This window comes from Phyllopteryx taeniolatus, chromosome 3, assembly GCF_024500385.1.
Source record: "Phyllopteryx taeniolatus isolate TA_2022b chromosome 3, UOR_Ptae_1.2, whole genome shotgun sequence".
Taxonomy (NCBI): Eukaryota; Metazoa; Chordata; class Actinopteri; order Syngnathiformes; family Syngnathidae; genus Phyllopteryx; species Phyllopteryx taeniolatus.
In genome coordinates, this window is record NC_084504.1 from 23,072,711 (window position 1) to 23,087,365 (window position 14,655).

General features: G+C 40.7%; 1 protein-coding gene across 1 annotated transcript; it reads right to left on the bottom strand.

Annotated features, from left to right (window-relative positions):
* Positions 1 to 28: 28 nt before the first annotated feature.
* On the bottom strand, positions 29 to 14,247 carry ostf1 (osteoclast stimulating factor 1). Its single transcript, XM_061767721.1, has 10 exons — positions 14,091 to 14,247; positions 7,828 to 7,874; positions 4,228 to 4,278; positions 3,825 to 3,888; positions 3,699 to 3,752; positions 3,511 to 3,618; positions 1,360 to 1,409; positions 1,193 to 1,271; positions 814 to 912; positions 29 to 741 (listed from the first exon to the last, which is right to left on the bottom strand). The coding sequence occupies exons 1-10, from the start codon at positions 14,122 to 14,124 to the stop codon at positions 683 to 685; spliced, it is 645 nt and encodes a 214-aa protein (XP_061623705.1). The 5' UTR covers positions 14,125 to 14,247; the 3' UTR covers positions 29 to 682.
* Positions 14,248 to 14,655: the final 408 nt, after the last annotated feature.

The window sequence follows — 14,655 nt, forward strand, 5'->3', positions numbered from 1 at the left end:
GTTTTCAAAAAAGGAAAAAATGCCAGCATTTTAAGTTAAAACTCTTTTAATTGCAGATAGAAGAAACAGAAATAAAGTGTTTCATAAGAAAGTCAATTCACAGCCACCAACAAGACAGTCTGTTCTACATACAAAAGGCACTATTTTTTCCCCATTTGTCATAAAGCAGCAAGACTTAGCTCCTGTGATGGAATTCATGAGTATTCTAAATTAGAGTATCATTCATTCTTTTCATTCTAAACAGAGTCGAAAAACAAAATAAGTGACAATTCTTTGGTCATTTGTTTAATAAAAATAATGAATCACTTTTGTTTGTGTTATAGTGCCATTTGAAAATGGAAAGAACAAATGATAATGATTACTTTAGATGATTTTTACCATTTAGGAATATGTGGAATGACACTTAAATTGACGAAGGAACAAACACAAGGAAAATCTGTGCTCATACAAATCAAAGTCTGCCAACACTATCGGCAGTTGTGTGGAATCAATGTGTTTCTGCATTTTTGGTCCCTTTTGTGCAACACCATAGACAATTGTCTTCAGTTTTCAATTTGCACTGCTGTGATGCTGAGGGCTTTGTTCAAAATAGAGTTACTGTAATAACCACGCCGACGACGCAGGAAGACAACAAGGTCCATTTTTTTATGTCGGTGACCAAATCTCTCCAGACTCTTCGTCCTCAGTCCGAGTCCTCGTCATCCAAATACTCCTCAGCGTTGCTGTGCGAGCGTGTGATAGCTAAGGAAAAGGAAAACATTTTTTTTAGGATCTATTTTGAGAAAATGGCAACATTGATGGCTCTGGACTTACAGCTGGCCAGCTTCTTCTTGAGCAACGAGGCACACTGTGCGTTGGTGGCCATCTCCAGAGCCAGCTTGTTCTCGTTGTTGCGGATGTCTGTACGCGGATCTGAAAGCAAAAAAGACATGAGAAAACACACCTTTCATATACAGCAGTACCACAACTTCCAGGTTTTTCGAGATACGAGCCGTCGATCAGACAATTTTCTGTCTTGAGTTGCGAGCAAACATTCAAGCTACGAGCGTTAGATGGTGGCTGCTAACTTCCCAAAAAAGCAGCAGAACAACTCTTCCAAAAAGTGCTTGCTTTATTTAAGCAGTATATTGCCACTCCCAGTTGGATTTTACTAAAAAAATGATATTGCAACATGGATACGTTGTGAACTCACTCTTGTTCAGCAACATGGCCACAATGTCAGAATAACCCTTCCAAGCAGCAGCGTGCAGAGCAGTGTCCCCAAGCTTATTCTACAAAACAAATCATCATTTAAATACATTTTTTTTTTTTCAGTTTGAAATCTGTGTTTGTGGCTGAGCACTGAATACTTGTTCTCACCTGCTGGTTGAGTTCGACGCTGGGCTGGCTGAGTAGAAGCTCCACTACGTCTAAGAGGAAGAGCAAGAAAATCAAACAGCTCACAGGGACAACGGAGGAAAATTGTTGATATCTTACAGTCAGACAGGAACCATGACACAAATAACTAATAGACTCAGTTTCCATTTAAATGAGTGCATAGAAACAATTACTGAACCTTTAATTACCAAATACACATTGGTAAATAAATACAATGGCATTGAAAACTGGAACATTAGGAGCTGGATACTGACAAGGTGAAATTCTGTCCTAGCTGGTCCACCAATAATATAGACCGTTAAATTTGATTAGAAATCAAGACTCGCCCTCGCAATTAAAAAAAAAAACAAAAAACATGATTTGTAGATAAGAAACATGTCAAACACAACAGTGACTGATGCTAGTATTTATTTATTTTTTGCTTTTGTGACTGTAAAATATAAAACAACAAAAACAGGTCACAGAAAGGGTTTTCAGTGGCCAAACATTTGATTTCTTTTATTTATGAAACAAGCAATAAGGGACGCACTCATCGCACGGCTCAGGTTTAGTGTTATGGCGTTTATGGCAAGCCCTTTTAACATCTAGACTGGACGTGTGTTGCACATATCTGTAATTGAGTTTTGCTTAGTCAAAACAATTTCAGATCGCCGCAACTACAACTGCAATGTCACAGCAACATGCAGTTTGCATATTTAACACTGTTCTTGTATGTAGGAAATAGTATTTAACGATTCAATTAAAACGTATTGCATATTAAAGTTAAACATCTATAAAAATGTTTAAAAACAAGCTTTCCTTAAAGATTAAATGCAAAATGATTGTCTTCAAGTTAAATACAAAGGTACCATTTCCCCCACTAACCACTAGAGGGAGCCCGCGTACCAGACTGAGAATTACTGGGCCTCTTTCAAAAAGGTGCTTCCTTGGGAAAATAGGAAAGGACAGCACTGTTTCAAATTAATTACACTTTTAATTGTAATTACACAATTGACGCAAGCCCCTAGCTTGCGGACTTTACCTGCTAAATATTTGCTTAGTAATTAAATGAAAGTAGTATCTTAAAATAATTCACAGATTACACAATTACACAAGGACAGCACTGTTTCAAATTAATTACAATTTTAATTGTAATTACACAATTGACGCAAGTCCCTAGCTTGCGGACTTTACCTGCTAAATATTTGCTTAGTAATTAAATGAAAGTAGTATCTTAAAATAATTCACAGATTGTACCCATATAAAGTGTTTTTACAACAACCCAAAAATGTAGATACTATAATTATGTCAAACTATACATTAGGACCATTAGACACTGCGAAAGCCATTCAAACCTTGGATCCACGTTATAATGTATTTTTGTAATGCGATAATCTGTCTTTTGCCACTGATTGTATGTCATCCTTGTGATTGTGTTTGTATGTTCTGTTTTATGAATAAATAATGGGGAACGACGAGCTTGTTTTTGTTTTTGTTTTTTTTTCAAAACATTTTTTTGCCCTTTTTCTCTGCCACTCAAAGTTTTGCACATTTCTGTACTTTCTATTTTGTATACAGCTTTTTACTGTATGTATAGCAAATGTTAGTTTTACAAAATATTGAGGCAAATGATTATGTTCACATGGCTATTCTTCCCCAAAACTGTATTCCTGATGCATGTTTGTTGATATACAGTACACTGTTCGGTACAACACATTTTTTTAAAAATCAATATAAAAAGTTTCAATTTTAAAGTATCTAGCATGAAACTCGAGCGTCTTCGCGTGGTCTGTAAATTTTGTCAGTGGTTTACTGCTTTAAATATTGTTGCCATAAAGGATTGTGGGTATTTCTTTTCCTGTCGTAAAGGTTGGTGAGGAGTAACCTTTGCTAAAGGTGGCTTTTAGGTTGCATCGAGGCACCTTTCCTAAGCATTTTTCTCATTTGTATGACCTATCCTCCAAGTACTTCTGTCGTGTCATGTCGCTCGGATAGGACAGGAAAGGAGAGGTCCTAAGCTAAAACGAGAATCCGAAGAGGCCCAGTGATTTAGACAAAAGGAGTGCTTTAGATGCCACCATCTTGTGGCATCTAAAGGCATTTATAGACCTTTTCCGCTGTTGGCTGCAGGGCCAATCGTCCCTATCACTGTACCTTTATGTCCTCCGTGACATCCCCAGTAGAGGGCAGTGTTGCCTGCCTTGTCCAAGCCGTTGATTCCCACCCTGTTCTCCACACATTCCCTCAGCCAGGAAAGATTCCCTGAGCGAATTGGGACACGAGGAACTGTCACAATGAACAGAGACATTGGAACAAAAGAGGCAGCTGAGCAGTCGCCGCACCTCGTTTGGCCGCTTCGTGCATTGGGTGGTCGATAGACTCGGCATGCTCCGTTACTGAAACAGAAGACATGTTTTTTAACTAAAGATTCACAGATGAAAAGACTTGAAATGTCCTTTTCCACTTACCGTAGTTGCGTGGAATAAGTCCTGTCCTCCCCCGGCATGTTCCTTTCCACCAGTTACTGTCACTCTGAAGACAACGGGAAGATATTGAGGGGAAAAAAACACAGAAGAAGTTGCTAACAACAACTACTACGAATACTACTAATGCATTTGTTTCATACAGAGCTTTTCTAGATCTAAAACACGAAACTAGTCATAAAATGTCTCTTCATAATGAAACGATGACTAAAGATACTTCCGTAACTGTAATACTTCATATAAACAATATATAACTGCTTGTTGAATTGGTCTGAGTGTATTTAATAAATGATTTCCTTCCCTTCGATTTTTGTCTATGCGGCCTTCTGAGTATGACGTCTAGATTTAAGACGTGTCATAAAGGCTGATTCTTTAAGCTCTATCTTACCGAGTCAGAGATGTAGAGGATGTCATCTTCTTCAAAGTAAAGCTCATCAGGCTGCAACATACAAAAACAATGCGACAGTTTGACAAGCGGCTTGTTTGTCGGGGCTTGACTTTTGATTAAATTCAATATGGTGGAACCTGTAAGGTACAACACTATCCGGGACATCTTGGATAGGTTTCATTTTCCAAACCATTTTTCTCCTAGGAAATACAAATAAAATCGGTTCTAGGGTCAAACCCTCACAACAGAAAAATCAAGACAAAATATACGCCTAGAGTTAATGTTTTCATGTTTGCGGAACTTGTAATGTACTGTACATCTCGCCTTATAGGCTAATGTCTCTAAGGAGACATGTCCCTAATGTCCCTAGCATTAATACTTTGATGCATACTGAACTGAGGTCTTGTTAAGTACGTGTCATTTTGCCCGATATGCTAACATCTTGAGTAAAATTTTGCATGTAAGTGCAAAATCCATCTTGTCCATCTTGCGGCACGGTGGGCGACTGGTTAGAGCGTCTGCCTCACAGTTCTGAGGACCCGGGTTCAATCCCCATCCCCGCCTGTGTGGAGTTTGCATGTTCTCCCCGTGCCTGCGTGGGTTTCCTCCCACATCCCAAAAACATGTGTGGTAGGTTAATTGACAACTCTAAATTGCCCATAGGTGTGAATGTGAGGGAGAATGGTTGTTTGTTTGTATGTGCCCTGCGATTGGCTGGCAACTAGTTCAGGGTGTACCCCGCCTCTTGCCCGATGAGGGCTGGCATAGGCTCCAGCACGCCCGCGACCCTAATGAGGAGAAGCAGCTCAGAAAATGGATGGATGGATGGTCCATCTTTTGGAATAAGTCACCCAAAAAACAGAAATGCTGAATAAAAAGCTAAACACTGTAATTTGACAGATTGGTGATGAAGTGGTAAACCCATGAGTGAAAATCAAATCAATTCTTTTACGGGTGCTCACTTTTTTATTTAGACTGGGCTGTAGCATGAGCACTCCTACCCATGAGCAAACCTCTAGCTCTACCCTGGTTACTATGGTAACGCAAAGCTATACTCACGCTGGCAATGGAGGAGTGAGTAATGGCTCCACTGCATGACCCCATCAAAACTGGCTAATTTCAACATTTGAATTGTCTCAACTTCCGTCGTTCCGCTGTATTTAATGTCCGACCGACTCGGACTAATATAAAAATCAGCAACTAGCTGTTTTATCAGAATCATCTTTATTTGCCAAGTATGTCCAAAACACACAAGGAATTTGTCTCCGGTAGTTGGAGCCGCTCTAGTACAACAGACAGTCAATTTACAGAACACTTTGGAGACATAAAGACATTGACAAAAAACAATTGTGCAAAAAGATGCAGAGTCCTCTAGCACTTAGAGCAGTTCGAATGACTAATATCGCAATAGTCTGGTGCAATGACCGTTGTGCAAAGGGCGCTGAGACATCAAGGAGTGTATGCGGTTTAAAGTGACGAGTAGTGCGATAATCTGGGACAATGGTTGTGCAAATGTTACAGATACTCCTCAATCAGTGTGCAAATGGAGCAGATGCTACTCTGGCATGAGTGGCCAGTATATGCAAATAGTGCAGCACGGCGAGACAACTACAGCGAGTGCACGAGTAATACATAATTGGCCCCACAGAAATGTGACAACGAACTCGAGTCCAAAAATTGCCAGCTTGTTGTAATGGAATTGTAAGTTAGCTGTTTAAGAAGTTGATTGCAAGAGGGAAGAAGCTGTTGGAATGTCTACTAGTTCTAGTTTGCATTGATCGGTAGCGCCTACCTGAGGGAAGGAGCTGGAAGAGCTGGTGACCGGGGTGGGGAGGGTCCGAGAGGATTTTGCACGCCCTTGTCTTAGTTCTGGCAGCGTGCAAGTCCTCAAGGGTGGGTAGGGGGGTACTGACAATCCTTTCAGCAGTTTTGATTGTCCGTTGCAGTCGGAGTTTGTCCTTTTTTGTAGCAGCACCAAACCAGACTGTGATGGAAGAACACAGGACTGATTCGATGACCGCTGTGTAGAACTGTCTCAGCAGCTCCGGTGGCAGTCCCTGCTTTCTCAGAAGCCGCAGGAAGTACATCCTCTGCTGGGCCTTTTTGAGGACGGAGTTGATGTTGGTCACCCACTTCAGGTCCTGGGATATTGTAATTCCCAGGAACTTGAAGTTCTCTACGGTTGACACAAGGCAGCTGGACAACGTGAGGGGCAGCTGTGGCGAAGGATGCCTCCTGAAGTCCACGATCATCTCTACAGTCTTGAGCGTGTTCAGCTCCAGGTTGTGTCGGCCGCACCACAGCTCCAGCCGCTCCGCTTCCTGTCGATATGCGGACTCATCACCGTCCTTGATGAGGCCGATGACAGTGGTGTCATCTGCAAACTTCAGGAGTTTGACAGTCGGGTTCGCTGAGGTGCAGTCGTTCGTGTAGAGAGAGAAGAGCAGTGGAGAGAGGACACAACCTTGGGGCGCCCCAGTGCTGATGCTGCGTGTGGATGAGGTGGCCTCCCCCAGCCTGACCTGCTGTGTCCTGCCCGTCAGAAAGCTGTAAATCCACTGGCAGATGGCAGGTGAGACGCTGAGCTGGAGAAGCTTGGATGAAAGGAGTTCAGGGATGATGGTGTTGAACGCTGAGCTGAAGTCGACGAACAGGATCCTCGCGTAGGTCCCTGCACTGCCGAGGTGTTCTAGGATGAAGTGCAGTCCCATGTTGACTGCATCATCCGCAGATCTGTTCGCTTGGTAGGCAAACTGCAGGGGGTCCAGCAGGGGACCTGTGACACTCTTGAGGTGGTCCAGCACGAGGCGTTCAAAGGACTTCATGACCACAGATGTCAAAGCGACAGGCCTGTAGTCATTCAGACCCGAGATTGCAGGTTTCTTGGGGACTGGAATGATGGTGGAGCGTTTGAAACAGGATGGAACTTCGCACATTTCCAGACATCTGTTGAAGATCTGAGTGAAGACTGGAGCGAGCTGGTCCGCGCAGACTTTGAGGCAGGATGGGGACACGTGGTCCGGGCCTGCCGCTTTGTTAATCTTTTGTTGTTTGAAGATGCGTCTCACATCCTGTTCATGGATGGTTAACGCAGAGGTCAGAGGTGTGATTGTGGTCGCGGATGCGGCCGGGTGGGTGTGTGGTGTGAAACTGTCCTTTTCAAATCTGCAGTAGAAGGTATTCAAGTCGTTGGGTAGTGGGCTATTGTTCTCAGCTTGGGGGGGATCGTCGCTTGTAATTAGTCAGCGATTGGAATGCATGCCAGACTGATTTAGAGTCGTTTGCGCTAAACTTATTTTCCAACTTTGCTGTATAGATCCTCTTTGCAATGTTAATTTCTTTAGTCAGCTGGTTTCTAGCTCGATTATACAGGGCCTTGTCCCCGCTTTGATAAGCGTCCTCCTTAGCTTGGCGAAGCTGCTTAAGTTTAGCAGTGAACCACGGCTTATTGTTGTTGAATGTGCGAAATCAGTAAATCAGAAATACTTGCCTGGTAGAATCAGTCACACTTATATTCGGAGGGAGCAGATCTAGCGCATACTATCATTTGTATCCTTTGTTCAGAAACAAACATTGGAAAAAAAAAAAAAGGTCTCTTACCGTTCTGGGGTGAAATGTGAACTCAGCTCTGAACACTTTGACCTGGCCTACAAGCAAAACGACAAAAGACATCAGTCAGGGTTGAGTACATGACAAACAGCAGGAGCAAATCCACTTGGTGGCCACCACAACACACTCACATGGATTGCATCTTGTATGGATTATTTGGGTAATTATGCGCTCAGTGTAATGTGCTAGCACATGTTACAGGACAACACGCACACTCACACAGAGACAGGCGCGCACACACACAGGTACATGTAGAAACACACAGACATACAATCTTGTGTTTAGTGAATAATGCTGAAGATAACGAACCCGCCCCCCCCCATCCCCACCCCCAAAAAAATAACAAATAAATCGCATGCTACATCTCAATACTTGTATAAAATATAAATTAAAAAAATAAACTTAAAAAAAAGAATTCAGCCCTACTCGACAGTGATGAATAAAAATGGGTAAGTACCAGCTGGATGGTAAATTAAACAGGACTTCAAATTAAATAGTTCATCTTTTTTTGGTCATTTCTTGATTATTTTACTTTAAAACATACAAATGTTGCTGAGTTTTTGTTTGATTTTGGGCAGCATGTAATCCTAAAATGACTTAATTAAACTGGCTTATGGTTACTACGCAATAAAAGTCTGCAGTGTTAAGGCTGTCATTTTGTCAAATGCATTTGGAAAACCTTTTGAGAGCAAATACAGCTTTTACATTCCACATAATACACAAGCCAACATAACACTGTCTACATATTTACAAGTCATTCCAAATATGCGCTGCGAGCGGGGGTTGGTGAGGGGCTTGGGGAAGCCCACTCACCTTTAGAGTTGTGAAAAGTTAACAGTGTTGATCACATTTGAGTTGAATTGAATTCCACGTGAAACAAAGCATAACCTGGACATTTGTTTTAATAGTAATAATTCAACCACGGAGAAAATAGATTTGACACGCGTTAATGGTATGAAATGACGACATCGAGGAGCGAACCTCGCATTTCTCCAAACATTTGTCACCCCTCGCTCCTCTAGAAGTTTTCTTCTACGGGATCTCTGGTGGGAGGAGCAAACATGTAAACAGAGGAGCGAGGAGGTAACAAATAAAGAAATGAGATTGGGCCACAGAAACACAGAGTTGATCACACACAGACACAGGTAGTCAGCCTCAAGTGCTCGCTGCACCACTGGAATACATCCAGAGTTTTTGCAGCCTTTAGAAGACATGAAATTAAATAACTTCATCAACTAATAGGAATGTGTTTTTTTTTTTTTTTATATGAGCGCGTGAGTTTGTCTATGTCTGTACTTGTTTGTGTGCGTTTAAGATGACAAATGTAGCAGTGTTTAAAGCTGAGTGAGCAGCTCACACACAAGCCTGACCTCTGTTCACATCTTTTTCGCACTCCACAGGCCCGGTCCTGTAGAGCTCACTCACGCGCTGTGTGTTTGCTTGTACTGCACACCACACAAGCCCAATCACGTCGCTCTAAACGCACACTCTGTGCTCCCAAGTTCCTGGTGCCCTCAGCATTTTAAGCCTGCTGACCACATTCTCACATACACACACACACACACACACACGATGTATTATTTTAAAAAGTGCATACCAACAATATGGGACCAGTGCACCAGTAAATCAAGCTTTGGTTGAATTAAAAGCTCCGATGTGACTAACGTATCATCACATAAATTTGACATTCCTGCATGAATAAAGTTGTTGGTTGTTTTTTTTTTTTTTAGCAAAAGGTGTATTTTTACAGGTATAGCCCTATGTTTTTCTAGAACACAAGGTGTGTTTTTGAGAACATAGCGACTTGAAATCTCATCGTGATGACTTTAAATTTCAAAGTCAAAACGACAAAATTTGGTGAGCTGAGCAATCAAAGTATTCTAGTAAAACAGGCCTCAAACCAACAGCCTACAAAACTTGGGAGTTCAAACCATCATCATGCATAATGCCATAACGTAAGAACTTCTGAGACTTAAGCTCAGTGAGCATCTACAGAATGAACCATGGGTTCTGCTTTTTTCTTTGGATTTTGAAAAATCTTTTTTCGGGATGTAGTGAAACCACGATGGTGTTTTAGTGTCACGTAGTGAGAGAAAAATACAATAAAATCAGAGACGCTATTTAAAGTCGCGAGCTCGTTAGCTCACGGGCTAGCAAGCATAATAAGTAGTTAACTTTGCCTTAAGTGTCTCAACTCTGAGCCGCGCGCCAACTCAGCACCACAATGACAATTTATCGAGTCCGGAAAAACTATTGTGTCAATTTTATTTATCGAACAATCAATTGATATAGTAATTATCGTAAGAGGCCTAATGGCGACATAATGTAATACAGAGGATCATGTGTTTGCCTCGTGCTTTTGAAGATCACTCGGCTATTTCCTGAGCCTGCTACATTGTCCCGTTAACTTAAGGAAAATAATCAAAGACGCCATTTTGTGTTTATCTGTGCTGTTTTACTCACGTATCACTAGCTAGTCCAAACAGCAAAGCTTCTTCCGGTTTACTTTCTTGTGACCAATTAGAGAAGAGTTCAATGTCACATGGTTTGTGGTAATGCATTTCAGGATTTTGCATGCATGAAAATTCATTTTGTTTCTGCTGTGTACAATTTCTCTGTAAAAAGTGCAAGGTTGGTAATTTGATATTTTCTACATTTAAAACTAAACTTGCAATGCATGAAGTGCATGTATTTATTTTTTTTGTTCACTTTTCTTTTAGCAACATTGATAATACAGATAAAATGATCAAAATAATTGTGACGTGAAATCTTCATTCAGTTTCATCTCTCGTATTGCATTATTATCTTTGCAAATGCATTGCTTTTGACAATTTGTACATCACTTAGATCTTGGGCCGTAATGTTGTAGCTTGATAACACTCGTGATACTTTAGTCAACTGTCTGTTGCGTTGTTTTCATGGAAGTGTACTGGCCCAAAATGTTTTGTCTTGGCACTTAAGCAGTTCCATGCTCAGTAATGTTAACAAACAGTGAGCTTTTTCCTTTTTGCAAACACAAACATTTAAGCAGCAACACAAATCAAAGCACCCACAATTGTTGCTTTGGAAAGGACAAAAAGAAAATGTTCTGTCAGAACACGTCAAAGATGATCAAATAACCACTACAAGGCTTGATGTGATGCCCCTCAGCTTAACAACTCGACAAGCAAAAGAAGTAAACGTGTGCCCTCTCCTTCAATGGCTTCTCTACGTGAATAATTAACGCCAACGGTGTCACGAATAACCACAAGACAATAACAGACAGTAAAAACTCATTTGGTACCTTTGTTTCCACATGAGCACAATCAAACAACACAAATATATTCACATTGACACATTCCAAGTGATCATCCTCAAGCAACGCTCCTAAATCCACACACATTAAATTCCACATGTAGATGACATCATGGAAGCATTTTCCGGTGGCCATCCAAATAAATGACTCTCTGAACCACCAAGGCTGTAACGTAACATCAGCAGTCTTCACTACGCATGTTACATCTTCCATGAGCAGTGAGAGATTTAAAAAGCCCAAACAAGAACGCTACGCCACACACCATGAACTTTATTTCTTGTTAAGCAGTCCTAACTGAACAGTAACACGTTACAGATCGGGCAGGGTTTATATTTATGATAGGGCTGGGCATTTGATTGCATTATCTTGATTGAATATGGGGACAGCTGACTCTTCATTCATTTATTTTTATTCGTATTGTTAATGGGCTCAAAATGGCTATCGTTAGAAAAGTAGCTCTCATTAGAGCTGCAAAGCAGAGGTGGGAGTAAGTCAGATCATAAAATCTTGCTCAGTCACAACGTATATTTGCACAATTAGTCACTTTGCACTCAGCACTTGTGTTAGTTAACTGTACTAACACATACATTCTCAACCACATAGTTTTTACATGAATTGTTCCAAAACCAGTCTCTCTATTGTCTTTTACTTTGTCTTCTCAACTAAGCACATAACCAACATGAATCTTAGTTAATGGTTTACCAGCTATCGGTTAGCAAAACTAAACTTAGAAAAGCTAATCTTAGCTAGTGTAGCTTGTTGTAACCGTTGTCTCTCTTACCTCCAAGTTGCATACCTTGTTGACACTCTGTTTTTCCAGATTTTATAAAAAATATAAATCCTTGATTCCATCTAACCATCCATCCATCCATTTTCTATATCGCTTACCATCGGCAGGTTCATGTCCTCACACAAAAATAGCATTTGTTTTGTGTTTAAAAGAAGCTACACTACATTAAAAATTCTGACTTTCAAACGTAAAACGAAGATGTAACAAGTCAAATTCAAGTCGAGTTTTTGTTAGTATTTTCCAAGCAAGTCTCTTCAAAGATGGCACCTTTGAGATGGCCGCCTGTTCTAAGAGCTCAGCTCACTTTTGAGCATTTGCTTGCAAACGCAACTAGTAGCAAACCAAACGTGAGTGACACCATGTCTCTGCTCGCAACATCTTTGATCCCGGCGCCCTCATACTGGTCAAAGGAGACTTTAATCTTGCTCCTCTCTCTCTTTAACACATTCACTGCCATTGATGGCATTAGAAGTCAAATATCCATGTTAACTGGGAACACTGGTAGTGAATGAGTTAAACAACATGCATTGAGAGGGAATGAAACTCTGCACCAATTTATGCGAAGTGTCAATGTGGAGGGAGCTAAAGTGTATTTTGATTGGAGAGGAAGATTGTGTCTGGTTATTTGGGATTGTATGTTACGTTTTGTGTACATCACATTGCACAGTTTGTTGTACATGTAGTTATTTGTAGTTGCTTTTATTGTGTCTTGTTTTACTCCATTGTCTTCAGCCAGGTCGGCATTACAAAAGGGAATCAGTTCTCAATTGCCTTACCTGCATAAATAAAGGTTAAATATAAATATGTAAAACAGAAGTCCTGAAATTGGCAACTTCAGTCTGATTGAAGAAAAGTCATGTTCTTGAGTCCTCTACCAATGTATGTTACTGAAGCCGAAAAACTGGCCGCTATTTTTTCCCCTATTTCGCTGTGCCGGAAATCAGCTATGTGAATTTAGACGAGGTCCACCAAAATTGCGTTTTCTCATTGATTCGCACAAGGTTAGACTTGTTCTTTTCATATTACTTTATTGGGAAATCCCTTGATGAATTTTTCAATTCTGTTGAGATTTTCTGTGGTTCTGACAAAGATGGAAATGTTCCTTGATTTCAGCGATTGGGGAAAAGAAAAATCACACGTTCCTAGGATTTGGCGATGATAGAAAACTATTATGGTGGTGATTCACTATTATTCTTGTTTTCTGTGAAGTTTGAAGTAATTCTGACGATTTGCTTGCTCTCAGTTTGATCAAAATGAGATGCCAAGATGCCTCAGGCAGACATCTCAACTAATAAGGAACATCCGATCGCTTTTCTACTAGAGTCAAGGTTTCAGTCACACATTTCCTAATGATTTTCATTGATTTCGTTCTATCGAAACAAAAAGTGGCACACAAATCTTCAATCCTTATATGATTCTTATAAAATAGGGCTCATTTTATTCATGTTCCAACGCTAGTCAATTTTGATATAAAGGTATTTTGAACATTTTAGGACATTGCTACTCTGCCTCTGGTGCCAAAACTGAACAAGATTGAATAACTTGACTTACGACCTGGTTAAAACCCAAGTCATGACTTGACTTGCTTGAAATTTAGTTAGGATTTGATTTGCTTGATAATTTCTGTCCCAGTAACTCGAGACTTGCTTGAAACATGAAGTCTGAGTTAAGACTTACTCATGGCTTGCACATGTTTCACACTTTTTTCCCGAAAACCAAGCAGTCCGGAACGCAAGACATCTGTAAACGGTCCAGAATGCATCAGTGGACTAAACTGTCAACTACCGTATGAGAATATGCACAGACATTGATGGGGAAGTTTGGTGGGGGGAAAATAGTCAGAGACGTGTATATGCTTGTCATCAGCGTTTAACCTGTGACCTTAAACGTAACACACTCACCTACAGGACTGGTGCAAATAGGGAAGTCAGAGGCCAACCGAATGTCTCGAGACATTCTACATCACTATTTTTCGTCCGTTTTATGTTCTTCCGTTACTGCCCACAAGCACTTTTGCGTGAACACTCAAAGTAAAACAGAAATACACCATTCAGTAGTCGCTGGGCACTAGTTTTTCCGACCGTCCACAAGGCTAAAAAATGCGTAGCAAGGTGTTCTTAACTAGTTTTCGAAATTTAACCAAGAGGTCCAACGTAATGTTGCTCTTACCTGGCTTGGCCGGTTTGGGAGGAGGCTTGGACATTGGCGAGGATAAAAGTCAAATGGAAATTAAAGTGGAAACGTTCGCTGAGCCGGACAGCACTTGGGTGTCACTCCCTTTGAGGAAGTCGAGGCTAGCTCGGGCTACGCGGAAGTGCTTCTCTGCGCATGCGCACAAAAGAGCCTCATCCTTTGAAAAATATTTTTTTTTTAAATGAGTTGAAATTAAGAACGCATTTTTTTGTTGTTGCTATTTTACTTACATTTATTTGGATTTAGTTTTACCCGTTTTTATTCCTTTCCTATTTTCTGATTATATCAGCCACTACATCAGGGATCTAATTCAGTTCAATTCAACTTAATGCAATTTGATTTATACAACAGCAATTTATAACAGTTGTCAAGGCAGTTTACACCAACTAAATGGAGATCGAATGCAAGGACATCTAAGACAAGAACTGTATTAAATATCTGCTCCGTTAATGAGCGATCAAAGATTTGAAAGGTGTTTCTGTTATTTTCATTCAAAGCTAACCAGGGTTTAAAAAATGCATCTCACTGTGATGTGGTGCAG